This window comes from Colobus angolensis, unplaced genomic scaffold (assembly GCF_000951035.1).
Source record: "Colobus angolensis palliatus isolate OR3802 unplaced genomic scaffold, Cang.pa_1.0 Scaffold306, whole genome shotgun sequence".
NCBI classification, from domain to species: domain Eukaryota; kingdom Metazoa; phylum Chordata; class Mammalia; order Primates; family Cercopithecidae; genus Colobus; species Colobus angolensis.
The window spans coordinates 2,826,880-2,845,400 of record NW_012116333.1 but is presented as its reverse complement, the minus strand read 5'-3'; the positions used below and the strand labels follow the sequence as shown (position 1 = coordinate 2,845,400).

Here is an 18,521-nt window from a genome sequence, read left to right as displayed (position 1 = left end):
GGGATGGGCCCTGGAGGTAGACGAGTGACAGAGATGGAGGGGCTGGTGAGGAGGGTATGGTGAGAAGTATTATCACCCTTTGTTGTTTTAATATTAATTATAGGGATATCATTAAAATCACATGCATTATGCTCCTTTGATCGAGAAGTTTTGTTGATATTTTAATTATTTCTGTTAATTTTTTTTTTGAAATTATAGTTTCCTTTTTTTTCCTCTCCGTAGGTCTTATTTTGCCGTCTTACAGATGAGCAGCATAAAGTCTACCAGAATTTCGTTGATTCCAAAGAAGTTTACAGGATTCTCAATGGAGAGATGCAGGTCAGCTAAAAAATAGAAGCTGGAGAAATGAATTGTGGACCAAGGGAAGCGAGGGAGGAAAAGAAACTAGGATCTGTAGTATGCCAGGCTTTTCACATACTGTCATCTCACTTCACTTGCATGCAGTCCTGCATGGTAGATGCGCAGTCAGCCTATGGCCTGGAGCCGTAAGGTGCAGAGGAGTTAGATAACTGGTGGAAGGTGGAAGGTTGCAGAGCTGTGCACTGTGGGTCTGAACCCAGACGCAAATGCAGCTGCGAGCTGTGCAGTTACTGTTACTTCCGAGGGTCTTACTTGGTAGGTGGGCAAGTGTCAGGTACATAACTGGGTTTTCCCAGATATTGTGACCAAAATTAAATATCTTATGGAGAGGATCGTGAGGATTCATAACTTTTATCAGCTTCCTAAAGGAGCCCCATTCCCCAGTAAATGTTTATGAACCATTGCCATATTAGGAACCAGATATAAATCTAGTTCAAATGTCCCTGGCTCTAATACTCATTGTCCCCGGGGTAGGACAGTAATTTATTTATGGTGATTCTGTTCCTTTCAATACTGAGAAAGCTCTCTTTCTACTAGTGTCCAGAATTCAGAAGTTCCTAGCTAGTGTTTTCTCCAAAAGACTATTAATGTGAGTGTGATTAGGTCATTTCATTTCTTTTAACCGTCTCTCACAATTTCTTATTTCATTTCTTATTGGTAGCTACAGGAGGTTTTTCAGTCATTCACATCTGTTCGTCTCCATGAATCTCCCATTAACTTCTTCAGGTCTCTCCAAGTTAGAAGGTGTAGATCACACTATCCAGGAGACAGAATGCAAGCTACACTTGGAATTGTAAATTTTCTAATAGTCACATTAAAGAGGAAAAAGAGAAACAGGTGAAATTAATTTTGATCGTATATTTTATTTGACCTAATGTATCTAAAATACATGTTATATGTAATCAAAAATTAAAAATGATTAGCAAGATATTTTACTCCTGTTTCTGTCTTAGAAATTGGATGTGTATTTTACAAATGCAGCACATCACAATTTGAACTAGCCACCCTTCATGTACTCAGGAGCCACATGTGACTAATGACTACTGCATTGGACAGTGCAGATTGAAAGGAAGAAAAATGAGTCACGGATGACTCTGGGGAGGTTTGCCAGTGTTCCTGACTTATTCAGATCATTTATTATTAATCTATTTAACTGTTGTTTACTAGTGATAGCTACCCAACCCTTTGATTATTGGCTTAATGGTGATTTCTCCTTTTCTGCTCAAGCTTTTATACCAGTGAGTTTGATTTGAGTCATCCTCTCAAGGCTGGAAGAGCCCCATTATTGAAGTTTTGTTAATGTCCTTTTGTGGGGATGGGCCAGGGACACTCGCCCCTCATCTTCTGTGCCCTTCTGCATGGACCATACTTCATGTGTTTCCAATTCGTGCATTTTTCATGCAGTTTTTTTTTTTTTCCGGATATAATAATAGTCTAAAGGTAAATGGATCCTCAACCTCTGACTCATATTAAACTGCAGAACTTTTAGTGAGGTACTTAGGAGTGTAATATTTAAATGCATTTGATAAGTCACGTGACTGATGTCTTCAAGTTTAGGTTGATAGGACATTTCTGATCTATATTTAAAAGGCAAGTTCCTTTTTTATATTAAGTTTATAATGCTGTGAACAGCATACCTTTTTTCTGGTGAGGGAAAATGAATTGTCAGCAATTGAATATGACCCCTGTAGACGTGTTCAGTCCAGTAGAGTTTTTTTGTTTCCGAGAACTTGCTCTATCAGGGAAACAAGATGAGTGAAAGTTAATTTCTCCCAGCTCCTGATAAGGCTGTGATTAGAGAAGAAACTAAGAAATTGGTGGAGACCTGTTTTTCAGTCTGTGTTATAGGTTAAATAGCCTCCTTGCCTAGGGAATCTTACTTTACATGGGGTCATCTGAGTGTACATATGGTCTTTTTTATCATAGATTTTCTCCGGACTCATAGCTCTAAGAAAAATTTGCAACCACCCTGATCTCTTTTCTGGAGGTCCCAAAAATCTCAAAGGTCTTCCTGATGATGAACTAGAAGAAGATCAGTTTGGGTACTGGAAACGTTCTGGGAAAATGATTGTCGTTGAGTCTTTGTTGAAAATATGGCACAAGCAGGGTCAGCGAGTATTGCTGTTTTCTCAGTCAAGGCAGGTGAGTGCACAGACTTCAGATGGGAAACAGGCTGGTTCTTTATGACAGCTATCAACTCACAAAATGGGATTCAGTCTAGAATAATGATTCTGAAGCATGTCTACCACTGATGCTGAGGTGGCAGTCTGCCGATTTCTTTGGGAGTTTAGATCTTTCTCTAGAGTTGGTGTCTAAAAGTTGACTTTTTAAAAAAGCTCACCATGCGATTTTGGTCTGCAAGTGAGTTTAGGCCTGAACTTTGGCTGTTTACAAAAGTAAGAACCATACGGATATACCAAAACGACTATTTTAACAGTTCTGTTTATCTGTCCTAAAGCAAGAAACTCCTTTTAACATAGGCCTGTTGGGGAAAAGTGTGACCATTTACACAAATAGAGAAGCACTCACTGGGAATGTGTATTTGCTTTGCAAATTCCTATCCTCCACTTCCAAACAGATGCTGGACATACTTGAAGTATTCCTTAGAGCCCAAAAGTATACCTATCTCAAGATGGATGGTACCACTACAATAGCTTCAAGACAGCCACTGATTACAAGATACAATGAGGTAACATGTGAATGTAACAGGAAAGTTGAGCGGTGCTGCTGTACGTGGAGGAAAAGGACTAAGCGTATCCACACCCTTACCCAAGCCCAGCAGCGTTCACATCTGGGCTTGGGAGGGGGGCTAAGGGGAGACTTGTTGCTTTTAACTCTGTGCACTTCTAGATATTTGGGGGTGGGGGTGGGCATGTGTGTGTTCAAACCAAGAATGTGTTTTCCACAGAATGTATTTTCCTCCTAAAAACCCAATTTTTAAATATTTCTATTAAATATTAAAAGTAAAAGGTGTGAAATGAGGTTTTGATTCACCAGAGGTCTCTAGGCCATTACCATTCCTTGTACTGGGAACAGCCCAGTAGTTCCATTTGTACAGGATGTGGAGGTAGAGGCTGAGAGCTATAACTGGTCTTAAGTGTGTGTGCTCAGTGTTGTGTGTCTTACCTCTAGGACACATCCATATTTGTGTTTCTTCTGACCACGCGGGTGGGCGGTTTAGGTGTCAACCTGACAGGGGCAAACAGAGTTGTCATCTATGACCCCGACTGGAACCCAAGCACAGACACGCAGGTTTGTTTTTTATTTTTTTTAGAAAAGAATATATTAGTAGAAATATAGTTTCATGGTTAGTGCTTGTGACTGTCTTTTGATGTTCTGGTTGACTTCAGCGTACATTTCACATTTTGGTTGTCTACTGTTCTTCAACGTGGAAGAAGACACCCTTCAGAGCCACATGGACAGGAACCATCTTCAACAGTTTATCCACAGCATTCATTCCTAGAGTTGGGATAAAAAGAACATAGGCATAGTTACAAACATTTTTTTCAAGTACAGATGTCTTGTCAACTGGCTCTTCATCTTCCTGAGTAGGCCTTAGGTGTACTTGACGTTGTGAGTCAAAATTTTGACTCTGGGAGTGAAAGGTTGTGACCGGCTAGCTTCGTTTCTTATAGTCAGTGCTTGTCATTGGGAAGGATTCCTGTTGAGAAGTCTCTGTCTCTCTGCCACAGGCCCGGGAGCGAGCATGGAGAATAGGCCAGAAGAAGCAGGTGACTGTGTACAGGCTCCTCACTGCGGGCACCATTGAAGAAAAGATCTACCACCGGTCAGTGCACACGACGGCCACTCTTGGTTGTGCATTTCCAGAGTCTTGAGCAGGGTATTTTTCCAAAGTGTTGTTTTTAAAAGTCTTAACATCTTAGAATAACAGTTGCTATAAGTTAAGATTTTGGTTTTTGTTTTGTATTTTTTCTTTCCCTTTAAAATATGCTTAGATGGCTTACTGTGAGTTGTCAGAAAATGTCTTTGAACCTGATAATTTTTGTACCTTATTCTACCTCAAGAATCACGTACGTGTAAACTTCATATTGTTATTTGAAAGGAGTATTTCTGCCTACTATGGTGTGTTGCCTTCAGAAAAATTTTAAAAAATGACAAGGTTGAATGTTACCATATTGGTATTTACACACACTATGCAGGTGGGATCAGTGTGGGTGTTCTGGCAGTCTTTGACTCTGATGCTTCTTACAAAGAAGTTGACCAGATGCCTGTTTCTTCCTCTGTCTTTCTGTAATGACTAGGGGATTTTAGACAGTGGTAACTTCAACAGTAGAATCAAGACATTGCCAGCTTCTCCCACTCCCCCACCACAGACTATCCTTGAGCCATAGCCCAGCTTTTATAGGAAGTTCTGTGCCCTTCACCGCGTGCTGGGATATTCCTGGAACATTACATCTTCCTCAAGGGACTGTTGTGTGAGGGTGGAGGATGAGTTGGATCCTGTGAGAAGAGAGCTTCCTCTTACAGATTTATGCTTTAGCCAGGAGAATAAATGACAGGGAGAGACGGTGTGGCTGGTGGAGGTGCCTGTTCCAGAGTGGCAGTGGCGTGGGGCTTCAGCAGAGTGTGGACCTGCAGGTGGGAGCAGGGAGAGAGAGGTCAGAGTGGAGACGTTGCAAAGCCCAGGTAAGAGAGTTTGCTGAGCCTGTGATAGGAAGGTTCTAGGCAGGGCAGGACCCTTGGTATTCAAGTCAGGGAAGCTAAGAGAGGCTATGAGTCACATGATGGCACGTGAAAAAGTGTTTCTTGAAATGGGTTAGATCTTGGAGGTTGAAAAAGCTCATTTGGTGTAAATAATAAGGTATTATTTCTAATTTAAATTCTGCAAGATGTGGGAGATTAACTGATGTATTATATATTTTCTGAATTGTAATTTTCCAAGGCTGAAAGTTTGGGGGATTATTTAGCCATTCATGCAGCAGCTGTTATCGTATCTCTCTTATATTGCTTTATAACTTGAATTTTTAGGTAGAGCTACACATTGTTTTATACCAGCTTATCTTTTATTTTTTTAGACAAATCTTCAAGCAGTTTTTGACAAATAGAGTGCTAAAAGACCCAAAACAAAGGCGTTTTTTCAAATCCAATGATCTCTATGAGCTATTTACTCTGACTAGCCCTGATGCATCCCAGAGCACTGAAACAAGTGCGATTTTTGCAGGTATTACATAAAATCATTTAATTTAAAGTAATCAATTGCACAAGATGATACAATGTAGTATTAGCGGTGTTTTTCCTCTTTACAGGAACTGGATCAGATGTTCAGACACTCAAATGCCATCTAAAAAGAAAGATTCAACCAACCTTTGGAACAGACCATGATGTTCTAAAACGCAAAAAGTTCCCTGCTTCTAACATATCAATAAATGATGCCACATCATCTGAAGAGAAATCTGAGGCTAAAGGAGCTGAAGTAAATGTAGTACTTTCTAATCAAAGTGATCCTTTGAAAGATGACCCTCACATGAGTAGTAATGTAGCTAGCAATGATAGGCTTGGAGAAGAGACAAATGCAGTATCTGGACCGGAAGAGTCGTCAGTGATTAGTGGAAATGGGGAATGTTCAAATTCTTCAGGAACAGGCAAAACTTCTAGGCCATCTGGTGATGAAAGCATTGATGAAAAGTTGGGTCTTTCTTACAAAAGAGAAAGACCCAACCAGGCTCAAACAGAATCTTTTTGGGAGAATAAACAAATAGAAAATAATTTTTGTAAGCACAAGTCAAAAACAAAACATCAGAGTGTGGCAGAAGAAGAGACCCTAGAGAAACATCTGAGACCAAAGCAAAAGCCTAAGAACCCTAAGCATTGCAGAGACGCCAAGTTTGAAGGAACTCGAATTCCACACCTGGTGAAGAAAAGGCGTTACCGGAAGCAAGATAATGAAAACCAGAGTGAGGCCAAGGAACAGAGCAATGATGATTATGTTTTGGAAAAGCTTTTCAAAAAATCAGGTAATCCATTTGATACATTTGCCACAGGGATGCTAGGACCAGAAAATGAGTAGGCTCTTTCTAGCAGTAGCAGTCTTTAACTGATGGTGCATAGAGGGCTCTCAGCCAGAAGTGTTTTTCTTCAAAAATTTAGATTTGAAATGTATTGACATTTTAAAAATTGTATTTTTACCTCTTTTCTGAAGACCTAGAAGAATTTGAAACTTTGGAAAACAGTAGTACTTATGGCCACTTATGGGAGGTGTGTAATTCTTAAATAGATATGTACTACTTGAGCATTAGTAGGCAGTTACTTTACATGCTATGTGCTACATTAATCTGATTTTCCAACCATAGGAGATTAAAGTAACATTATAAGGGAGAGAGACGGGCTTGTGGCTAGAGACAGACATTCTAGAAGTACAAAAGCTGATAACTTATGTCAAGGGAGAAAAGTTAGGAGATGTAGACTCAACAATTGCTCAAGACCATGGAGTATAGATAGCCCTGCTTAGTGATCCCTTAGCAGTCACTGTGTTCACAATGTCATGACCTTGAGTTACCAAAGATTGCTGCTTATGGCACTCAGTTTAAGAAGGCAGATTTATGTGTAGCATTTCAGAAAGACTTTTATTTAGCATGGTTAATTTTTTTGTTAATTTCATATTTTGAAGTAATTTCAAACTTAATCAGTTTGAATAATACGAAGAACTCTCCTATATCCTTTACCTAAGTTATTAACATTTTTCAGCTTTTGCTTTATCATTCACACACACACCCATCTATGCATACATTGTTTTTTTTGGCAGGAATACCACAGAGGTGATACTGTATCTTACTCAGTGCATCTGTCAGGAGACACATAGTGGTTTGACCTATTACAAGTTAATTTTCAAGATTAAGGTGGAGTCTGCCAGGTTTCTCAATGCTAAGGTTAATATTTTTCCCTTTGTAATTAATTTGTACTTTCAAGGAATATGCTTTGAGACTGTGTAAATATCCTGTTTCTCATCAAACTTTTATCCACTAGTTTTAATATCCATTGATGATTCTTTCCTCAGTCAGTTATTACTACAGTGGTTGCCAAGTGGTGATTAACATTCTACTATAAGGAAGGTTTTCCTTCTCCCTTATTTATTTATTAATTTATTTTTAGATCAGTATGGACTAATGGATTCTTTTTTTCCATGACTATAATCCATTAGTAGGGGTATTATGATGCTCATATTGTCTTAGATTTGCCTCGTGGGTGGGAGCTCCTTCAGGCAGGCTCCTTTGTCCCTCTGGTATGTCCCCCCCATTCTTTGAGCACCTCCTTTCTTCTTGGTATACTAATATATGCTGAGCTCAGTTGGTATTCTGTGCCAGCCCTGGAATCAGCCATTTCTTCAAGGAGCCCTGGAGAATGGTATTTAGGAACTAGGATCTGGGTTCTCAGCGTGTTCATTGCTGCTAGTATGTCATTGCTTTTGTAGCCAACAGTATCAGGAAATAGATGTATGTATGTGCGTGTATGTGATTGTTGTGTACATACATATACACATACATGCATGCATATATATGCACAACAAATTGCACAGATACATGTATCTCTGTCTATAAAAACCATGAGTTTGGCTTCCAGCAAAGACAGATTAACATTTACCCTTCCATGTGAAACAATGAAAACAATGACAAAACATACGAAGCAATGGTTTTTCAGGCACCAAAGGGCAGTGATCTCTTGAGAGATGGGAAACAAATGAACCGAACTCTCCAGTTGCCCTGCCCTACTGCCTTGAGAGAATTTTCATGCTGTGACAGAAAGAGGAAGAACCCAGATGGGAGTCCCAGGCAGACCCTTTGTTGAAAAAACAGAGCTGAGCATCAGGGGAGGCCAGGGTGGCTGGCATTCACATGAAACGGATGATAGAGGAGACAGCTCTGCACAGGGAGAGAACCCCACAGGTCTGCAGAGTCTCCTTTGGCACTCAGCTGAATACTGACCAGCACATTGTGCAAGAAAACTACTTAAGGTCAGTGAAAAGTCCTTTCCTCTTTAACTTTTTGAATTAGAGGAGAGATGTCTGGTGCTCTCCCATGGCCAGGGATAGTGCCTGTTCCCACCAGCTAAGACTGGAAAAATATTTCATGGGGCATTGGGTATAGGACAGAGTAGGGGGTCTTGCCTCTGTAGTAGGGAATGATCAGCCTTGGAGTGAGCACTGCTTCAGCTCCACCTGAGAGTTTACAGGAATATACAAATACCCAACATCCAACAAGATGAAATTCACAATGTCTAGAACCCAATCAAAAATTACTGGCTGGGTGTGATGGCTCAGTCTGTAATCCCAGTGCTTTGAGAGCCTGAGGTGTGTTGATTGCTTGAGCTTAGGAGTTTGAGACGGGTCTGGGCAACATGGTGAGATTCCCATCTCTACAAAAAGTAAAAAAAAATTAGCCGGGTATGGTAGCACACACCTGCAGTCCCAGCTACCTGGGAGGCTGAGGTGGGAGGATTGCTTGAGCCTGGAAGGTTGAGGCTGTGGTGAGCTGTGATCATGCCACTGCACTCCAGCCTGGGCAGCAGAGTGAGACCCCATGTCAAAAAATAAATAAATAAAATGTGTAACCCAGTTTTTAAAATGGACAAATAATTTGAACAGACTTCACCAAGAAAGATATGTAGATGGCAAATAAATATATGAAACTTGTTAATATTATTAATTATTAGGGAAATGCCAATTAGAACCATAATGAGACACCACTACTCACCCTCTAGAATGGCTAAAATGAAAGAAGACTGACCATACTAAGTGTTGGTAAAGATGTGAAGGAGTTGGGTCTCTCATACATGCCTGGTGGCACAATCACTTTGGAAAACAGTTTGGCAGTTTCTTAAAAATTAGGCATGCACCTTCCTTATGATATAGCCTTTTCAGTCCTGGATGTGTATTTGCCCAAGAGAAATGGAAAATATGTCCATAGAAATGCTTGTACGTGAATATTCATAGCAACTTTATTAGTAATAGCCAAAATGCAGAAATCAAATGTCCATCAACAAGTAAATAGTTAAATTAACCATGGCATATCCGTATGATCAAATACTAATCAACAGGCCAGGCTTGGTGGCTTACACCTATAATCCTAGCATTTCGGGAGGCTGAGGTGGGTGAATCACCTGAGGTCAGGAGTTCGAGACCAACCTGGACAACATGGTGAAACCCTGTCTCTACAAAAATACAAAAATTAGGCATGATGGTAGGTGTTCTGGAATCCCAGCTACTTGGGAGGCTGAGCGGGAGAATCGCTTGAACCTGAGAGGTGGAGGTTGCAGTGAGCCAAGATCACACCATTGCACTCCCGCCTGGGCAACAAAGCGAGACTCCATCTCAAAAAAAAAAAAAAAAAAAAATATATATATATATATACACACACACACACTATTCAACAATAAAAGGAGATAGAGTATTGATACATGCTACAGCATGGATGACTTTCAGACTAGTAAGATTAGTACATACTCTGATGCCATTTGCTTAAAATTCTAGAAAACACAGTCATGACAGAAAGTGGCTTGGTTGTCTGGGGATGGGGTATTTGAGGGTGGGATTACAAAGGGACGTGAGTTTTACAGGTGATGGCTATGTTCATTGTCTTGATTATAGTGATAGTTTCATGGTATGTACATAATGTCACAACTTACAAATTCTGTACTTTAGCAGTTACTGCATATCAGTTACACTCTAACAAACTCCAAAAAGCAAAATAAAATGAGGGGATACTGTTGTCTCCAATTTCATTTCAGTGCCCTAGGGCCCTTTCCATGTTTGTAGCTTCCCTTTTCAAGACCTTCATTCACAACATACTGAGTTACTCCTCAATCCTAGGATACATGGTAGTTTTTTAGAATTTCTAACCTGAACTATGGCAAAAACAGTTATACTAACTAGAATTCAATATTTGTTTTTATTTATACTAACTAGAGTTCAATATTTGTTTTTATTTATTTTTGTCTTTAAGTTTTTGGTCAAAACACTTCTTGAGTCAAAAAGAACTTGGTTCTTTTTTCTCTTCTTTGTATTTTCAGTGTGTGCTATCAGTTTAAAATATAGTTAGGTTAATTTATTTGTTTGTATTCCACTTTAGGGTTTCCTCCCATCCTTGTTGACTCTATGTTATCTTCTGAGTAATAACACATTAACATAGTAACAAAAGACAAAATATGCAAAAAGAAATACCAGAGTTGTGTCATTCCCTCGTATATGTGTGTGACACCAGGTGTGTCATACCCTGTCCCCACCCCTTCCTTCCCTTTCCAGTCCATGAGTTTCTGGCATTTCCTTCACATGTTTCTGTATTAGTCTGTTTTCACAGTGCTGATAAGACATACCCAAGACTGAGCAATTTACAAAAGAAAGAGGTTTAATTGACTTACAATTCCACACGCTGGGGAGGCTTTACAATCATGCAAGGAGGAACAAATGGATGGCAGCAGGCAAAGAGCTTGTGCAGAGAAATTCCCATTTTTAAAACCATCACATCTCATGAGACTCATTCACTAGTACAAGAACAGCATAGGAAAGACCCGACCCCATAATTCAGTCACCTTCCATCAGATTCCTCCCATGACGTGGGAATTGTGGGAGTTACCATTCAAGATAAGATTTGGCTGGGACATAGCCAAACCATATCGTTCCACCTCTGGCCCCTCCCAAATCTCATATCTTCACATTTTAAAACCAATCATGCCTTCCCAACAGTCCCCCAGAGTCTCAGCTCATTTCAGCATTAACTAAAATGTCCACAGTCCAAAGTCTCATCCAAGACAAGGCAAGTCTTTTCTGCCTATGAGCCTGTAAAATCAAAAGCAAGTTAGTTACTTCCTGGAGGCAATAGGGGTACAGGCATTGGGTAAGTACAGCCATTCCAAATGGGAGAAATTGACCAAAACAAAGGGGCTACATGCCCCACACAAGTCTGAAATCTAGCAGGGCAGTCAAATCTTAAAGCTCCAAAATATCTCCTTCGACTCCACGTCTCACATCCGGGTCACGCTGATGCAAGAGGTGGGTTCCCATGGTCTTGGGCAGCTCCGCCCCTTTGGCTTTGCAGGATATAGCCTCCCTCCTGGCTGCTTTCATGGGTGGCATTGAGTGTCTGAAGCCTTTCCAGGTGCATGGTACAAGCTGTCAGTGGATCTACCGTTCTGGGGTCTGGAGGACCGTGGCCTTCTTCTCACAGTTCCACTAGGTGGTGCCCCAGTAGGGACTCTGTGTGGGGGCTCCAACCCCACATTTTCCTTCTGCACTGCACTAGCAGAGATTCTCCATGAGAACCCTGCCCCTGCAGCAGACTTCTGCCTGGGCATCTAGGTGTTTCCATACATCTTTTGAAATCTAGGCGGAGGTTCCCAAATCTCAGTTACTGGCTTCTGTGCACCCTCAGGGTCAACACCTTGTGGAAGCTGCCAAGGCTTGGGGCTTGCACCATCTGAAGCCACGGCCTGAGCTCTGTGTTGGCCCCTTTCAGCCACAGCTGGAGTGGCTGGGACACAGGACACCAAGTCCCCAGGCTGCACACAGCATGGACCGTGGGCCAGGCCCATGAAACTACTTTTTCTTCCTTGGCCTTTGGGCCTGTGATGGGAGACGCTGCCATGAAGGTCTCTGACATGCCCTGCAGACATTTTCCCCGTTTTCTTGGGGATTAACATTTGGCTCCTCGTTACTTATGCAAATTTCTGCAGCCAGCTTGAATTTCTCTTGAGAAAATGGGGTTTTCTTTCCAATCACATTGTCAGGCTGCAAATTGTCCAGACTTGTATGCACTGCTTCCCTTATAAAACTGAATGCCTTTAACAACACCCATGTCACCTCTTGAATCCTTTGCTGCTTAGAAATTTCTTCCACCAGATACCCTAAATCATCTCTCTCAAGTTCAAAGTTCCACAAATCTCTACAGCAGGGGCAAAATGCCACCAGTCTCTTTGCTAAAACATAACAAGAGTCACCTTTGTTCCACTTCCCAACAAGTTCCTCGTCTCCATCTGAGACCACCTCAGTCTAGACCTTACTATTCATCTCACTATCAACATTTTTGTCAAAGCCATTCAACAAGTTTCTAGGAAGTTCCAAACCTTCCCACGTTTTCCTCTCTTTTTCTGAGCCCTCCAAAGTGTTCCCATCTCTACCTGTTACCCAGTTCCAAAGTTGCTTCCACATTTTGGGGTATCTTTTCAGCAGCGCATCTCCCCACTGGGACAAATGGACTGTATTAGTGCATTTTCACACTGCTGATAAAGACATACCCAAGACTGGGCAATTTACAAAAGAGGTTTGATCAACTTACAGTTCCATGTGGCTGTGGAGGCCTCACAATCATGTCAGAAGGCAAGGAGGAGCAAGTCACATCTTACATGGATGGCAGCAGGCAAAGAGCTTGTGCAGGGAAACTCCCATTTTTAAAACCATGAGATCTCGTGAGACTCATTCACTCATGAGAACAGTGTAGGAAAGACTCTTCTTTATAATTACCTCCCACTGGGTTCCTCCCTTGTCACGTGGGAATTGTGGGAGTTACAATTCAGGATGAGATTTGGGTGGGGACACAGCTGAACTGTATCAGTTTCTTTTTGTGGAAATAAGCAGGCACATGTATAATTTCATATTCCCTTATTCTTTTACACAAAAGGTTGTATACTATATTATCTTCTGTTTCTTTTTTTAAAAAACTTCATATATCCTGACAGCCACTCCTGTATTAGTTAACAGAGAGCTATTCCTCCTTTAGCAATTTTTATTGCTAGAGTGCTCTGCTATGTTGACCCAAAACCCGAAATCTAAAATGCTCAAAAATCAAAACCTTTTGTGCACTGACATGATGCCAGATGTAGAAAATTCCACACCTGACTTCATGTGATGGGTCACAGTCAAAACACAGTTAACACTTTGTTTCTTGCACAAAATTGATAAATGTATTATATTGAAATTACCTTCAGGCTATGTGTGTAAGGTGTATGTTAAAAATACACACATTTTGTGTGTAGACTTGGGGCCCATCCCCAAGATGTCTCATTTTGTATATGCAATTATTCCAAAATCCAAAAAAGTGAAAATTTGAAACACTTCTGGTCCCAGGAATTTTGGTTAAGAGATAGTAAACCTGTACCACAGTTTATCCATATATGAGGATTTATATTGTTTATAGCTTCTTTCAGCCACAATGCTGCACTAAATAATCCTGTGCTTGTACAAGAGAGATTGCTAGATCAAAAGGTGAACACATATGTAAGGTTGTTTTGTTTGTTTGTTTGAATAATGCCCAACTCCCTTTTGTAAGGTTTAGATCAATTTGAATTGTCACCAGCAATTGTTCTCCAGAGCCTTGTCAAGAATGTGGTGTTATACTTTTAATTTTTCCCAGTCTGATAGGTGAGAAAAGATATATTAAGTTTTAATTTGCAGTTATTTTCTTTGAGTGAAATTGAACTTTTTATAGGACCATTTATATTTAAAAATTTTTTCTTTATGTGAATTTGTCTGTTCATGTCTTTTGTCCATTTTCTAAATCAGATTTTTGGTCCCTTTTTCCCCTTGGTTTTAAAGAGTTCTTTATATATTAGGGATGTTAACTTTTCATTTTTCATATATGTTACAAGTATTTCCTCATTGGTTGTCTTTTATTACTTATGATAATTTTTTTCCTATGAAACAGGTTTTTTTTTTTTAAAAAAACTTGTCAGTCTTTTATTAATTGGAATTGTAGTTCTAAGCCTTTTCTACACATAGATCATATGATAATTCACCATGTTTTCTTGTACTACTTATATGGTTTTGCTTTTTACATTCAGATTTCTGATCCATTTAGAGTATGAGGTGTGGGTTTTATCTTGGTTCAAAGATAAAATGCCCCAACATTTGTGCCCCAACTTTTGTAGCATCATTTATTTCAAATACGTTTTTCTCAGTGATTAGAGATGCCTTTATCATGTAATACATTTCCAAATGTAGTTCGATCTATTTCTAGTTTCTGGTCAATCTTGTGTTGTGTCTCTTCCTTCCTCAGCACCAAACTGTTGTAATTGGAGCATGCTTTGTTGTCCAGTAGGGTGTCACTGCCTTTTCAGTGTTTTCTGATCTATTCATGAAGGTTTATTTTTCTATATGAACTTTAATATCAGTTTGTCTAACTTCATAAGAAAGCTTGATATTTTACGTGTGCATGTGTCTTTGTAGTAGAATAATTTATAATCCTTTGGGTATATACCCAGTAGTGGGATGGCTGGGTCATATGGTACATCTAGTTCTAGATCCTTGAGGAATCGCCATACTGTTTTCCATAATGGTTGAACTAGTTTACAATCCCACCAACAGTGTAAAAGTGTTCCTATTTCTCCACATCCTCTCCAACACCTGTTGTTTCCTGATTTTTTAATGATGGCCATTCTAACTGGTGTGAGATGGTATCTCATTGTGGTTTTGATTTGCATTTCTCTGATGGCGAGTGATGATGAGCATTTTTTCATGTGTCTGTTGGCTGTATGAATGTCTTCTTTTGAGAAATGTCTGTTCATATCCTTTCCCCACTTTTTGATGGGGTTGTTTGTTTTTTTCTTGTATATTTGTTTGAGTTCTTTGTAGATTCTGGATATTAGCCCTTTGTCAGATGAGTAGATTGCAAAAATTTTCTCCCATTCTGTAGGTCACCTGTTCACTCTGATGGTAGTTTCTTTTGCTGTGCAGAAGCTCTTTAGTTTAATGAGATCCCATTTGTCAATTTTGGCTTTTGCTGCCGTTGCTTTTGGTGTTTTAGACATGAAGTCCTTGCCCATGCCTATGTCCTGAATGGTACTACCTAGATTTTCTTCTAGGGTTTTTATGGTATTAGGTCTAACATTTAAGTCTCTAATCCATCTTGAATTAATCTTCGTATAAGGAGTAAGGAAAGGATACAGTTTCAGCTTTCTACTTATGGCTAGCCAATTTTCCCAGCATCATTTATTAAATAGGGAATCCTTTCCCCATTTCTTGTTTCTCTCAGGTTTATCAAAGATCAGACGGCTGTAGATGTGTGGTATTATTTCTGAGGCCTCTGTTCTGTTCCATTGGTCTATATCTCTGTTTTGGTACCAGTACCATGCTGTTTTGGTTACTGTAGCCTTGTAGTATAGTTTGAAGTCAGGTATGTTTATTGCGGCACTATTCACAATAGCAAAGACTTGGAATCAACCCAAATGTCCATCTGTGACAGACTGGATTAAGAAAATGTGGCACATATACACCATGGAATACTATGCAGCCATAAAAAAGGATGAGTTTGCGTCCTTTGTAGGGACATGGATGCAGCTGGAAACCATCATTCTTAGCAAACTATCACAAGAAGAGGAAACCAAACACCGCATGTTCTCACTCATAGGTGGGAACTGAACAATGAGATCACTTGGACTCGGGAAGGGGAACATCACACACTGGGGCTTATCATGGGGAGGGGGGAGGGATTGCATTGGGGAGTTATACCTGATATAAATGATGAATTGATGGATGCTGACGAGTTGATGGGTGCAGCACACCAACATGGCACAAGTATACATATGTAACAAACCTGCACGTTATGCACATGTACCCTAGAACTTAAAGTATAATAAAAAAAAAAAGAAAGCTTGATATTTTTATTGAGATTGCATTAAACATATAAATTAACTCAGGGAAAATGGTTATTGAGTCATTCTACTCAAATGCAAGGGATATCTTTCTGTTTGTTTAAGTCGGATAGTCTATCTTCCCAGGAGTGTTTTCATGTCTTCTCCATACAAGCTTTACACATTGCTTGGGTTTATTCCTAAGTGTTTTGTCTTTTCTGTTACTGTAAATAGAATTTTCCCGCCATTTTACTTTAGCTGGCTATTGTTTGTAAATAGGAACGTTATAGGTTTCTGTATGTGAATTTTATTTTTTCATGTTGCCTGAATTATTTTACTATTTTTTATCATTGATTCTCTAGGGTTTTCTAAGTGTACTATGACTTTGTTTTTTGTCTACCACAATATTGTACTTATACAGAGGAGAAAAGTGTCTTTCTTGCATACAAAGTGAAATATCACTTTGCTGTTTCTTTTCTTGCTAGTTGGCGTGCACAGTGTCATGAAGCACGATGCCATCATGGATGGAGCCAGCCCAGATTATGTACTGGTGGAAGCAGAAGCCAACCGAGTGGCCCAGGATGCCTTGAAAGCACTGAGGCTTTCTCGTCAGCGGTGTCTGGGAGCAGTGTCTGGTGTTCCTACCTGGACTGGCCACAGGGGGATTTCTGGTGCACCAGCAGGAACAAAGTAAGAGATTGCTGCATGCCATACTTGCAAGGAGGCCAAACAACTAAGGCTAGAAATAAAATCAGAGCAGGTGTAGAGGCTTATGTTGTTATTTCTCTTCAGGAATAAATCCCTCATGGAAGGATTATAGCAGCGAAATCTGGGTGACTTGGAGAAATACTGTTACAACTTTCCCTTCCTACTTGCTTTCATCCCCTGTTTTCCAAAGTGGCTTCAGGAGAAGTGATTGGTTTTATTTGAGAGATGGTGTTGTTAAAAATAGTACGAGATACAGGATAATGATTAAACTTTAATGACATAATTAGCCAATTTACAACACACATTAATTACTTTGTTATTCAGTATGCTCTTTTAGAATGATTTTCCTACCTGGAATTGAGAATGGTTCCCATCATCTTTTGAACAAGAAACTGAGTGGTTCTCATTCTGAGATGCAGCAGTTCCTTTTTTTTTTGTTTTGGGAGACGGAGTCTCGCCCTGTCGCCCGGGCTGGAGTGCAGTGGTGTGATCTCAGCCCACTGCAACCTCCACCTCCCGAATAGTTGGGATTACAGGCTCCTGCCACCATGCCATGATAATTTTTGTATTTTTAGTAGAGATGGGATTTCACCATGTTGGCCAGGCTAGTCTCGAGCTCCTGACCTCAAATGATCTGCCCGCCTCGGCGTCCTAAAGTGTTGGGATTACAGGCATGAGCCACTGCACCCGGCCAGCAGTTACTTTCTAGGAGGGTGGTGTGGAAGAGTCGAGGGGGATAGAGCAGAAATGGCGTGGCTGTGAAAGAATAACCATGCAGATGGAAATGTTTCCAGGAAGAAGTTCATTGTTGAAAGAGTATTTCGATCTCTAAGTCTCAAAAGCAAACATTTAATCTACTGTGATTCTTTTCCTTCTTTAGGAGTAGATTTGGTAAGAAAAGGAATTCTAACTTCTCTGTGCAGCATCCTTCATCAACATCTCCAACAGAGAAGTGCCAGGTAATATAGATAACCTTTTTGCTTTCCAGGGTGAGATTTGCTTGACTGAATGCCATGAAAATTTCACCTGATTCTGGATGTGAAGAAAATGGTTATCTCTGGTGTAATGACACCTGATATTTGTGTTGCATGCTCTGATTTACGATGCACATTCACTTGAATCTAAAAGGACCTGCTGATTTCCTAAAGACAAAGTCTTTAACCCAAGATCCGTAGCAGCATTTCTGTTTTGCCATTAGAAGGTTGACACAGGGATGGGTGTGTGGCTGCCAGGACAGCCTGCCTTGTCTAGAGGGGAAGTGCCAGCTCCAGAGACCACAACCCTTTGAAACAAAGGTCCAGAAAACTGCCTTGAATGTTGATGTCTGTAACTCACTAGCTGCTAGAGCAGAGTGCCTGTCTTTCTCTGTTCAAGAATGCCCTGCTTGCCTTGAGTGCTACAGTGGTTAAAACTAGTCCAGACTCCACCATTCAGCGGAAGTCTTTCTGGTCTTTCTGATTAAGGATTATGTTAAAACTCCCAGATTCAGACTCCAATTTTAAGTTAATATGAACGTGTTTAGGAATATGAGTACCTTTTTGACTTCCCATGTTCTGTGCTTTTAGCAGTAGGGATTTGAGACCCTTTCAGAGTTAGATTTGTGTTTTTTTAAGGAAACTTGCATTAGATGTAAGGTAGGAAAGAGTAAGAAGATTTAAAAGTGAGGAAAAAGAAGTATAGCTATGATACTGTTCCTTATCCACAGTGTACAGGTCAGGGTCCATTTGAGAGGAAGAACAGGAAAAGCCCACAGGCACTGAAAGTGGTCCTGGGCCTCCTAGAGACAGATTTTCCTGAAACCTTGCCTGGAAACCTCCACTCTGCCTTCCCTTCCACCACCATGCAGAGTGGTGACTGAGGGAATGGCTTGGTTGCCCCCC

General features: G+C 40.3%; 1 protein-coding gene across 1 annotated transcript in view; it reads left to right on the top strand.

Annotated features, from left to right (window-relative positions):
* The window catches only part of LOC105517716 (DNA excision repair protein ERCC-6), a 75,649-nt gene that overhangs the window by 56,263 nt on the left and 865 nt on the right, over nt 1-18,521 (top strand). The window contains exons 11-19 of the mRNA XM_011950365.1: nt 223-318; nt 2,287-2,502; nt 2,939-3,049; nt 3,493-3,612; nt 4,053-4,147; nt 5,397-5,542; nt 5,628-6,335; nt 16,419-16,623; nt 17,522-17,600. Of these exons, the coding sequence (XP_011805755.1) occupies nt 223-318; nt 2,287-2,502; nt 2,939-3,049; nt 3,493-3,612; nt 4,053-4,147; nt 5,397-5,542; nt 5,628-6,335; nt 16,419-16,623; nt 17,522-17,600 (1,776 nt within the window). The remainder of the gene's footprint in view (nt 1-222; nt 319-2,286; nt 2,503-2,938; nt 3,050-3,492; nt 3,613-4,052; nt 4,148-5,396; nt 5,543-5,627; nt 6,336-16,418; nt 16,624-17,521; nt 17,601-18,521) is intronic.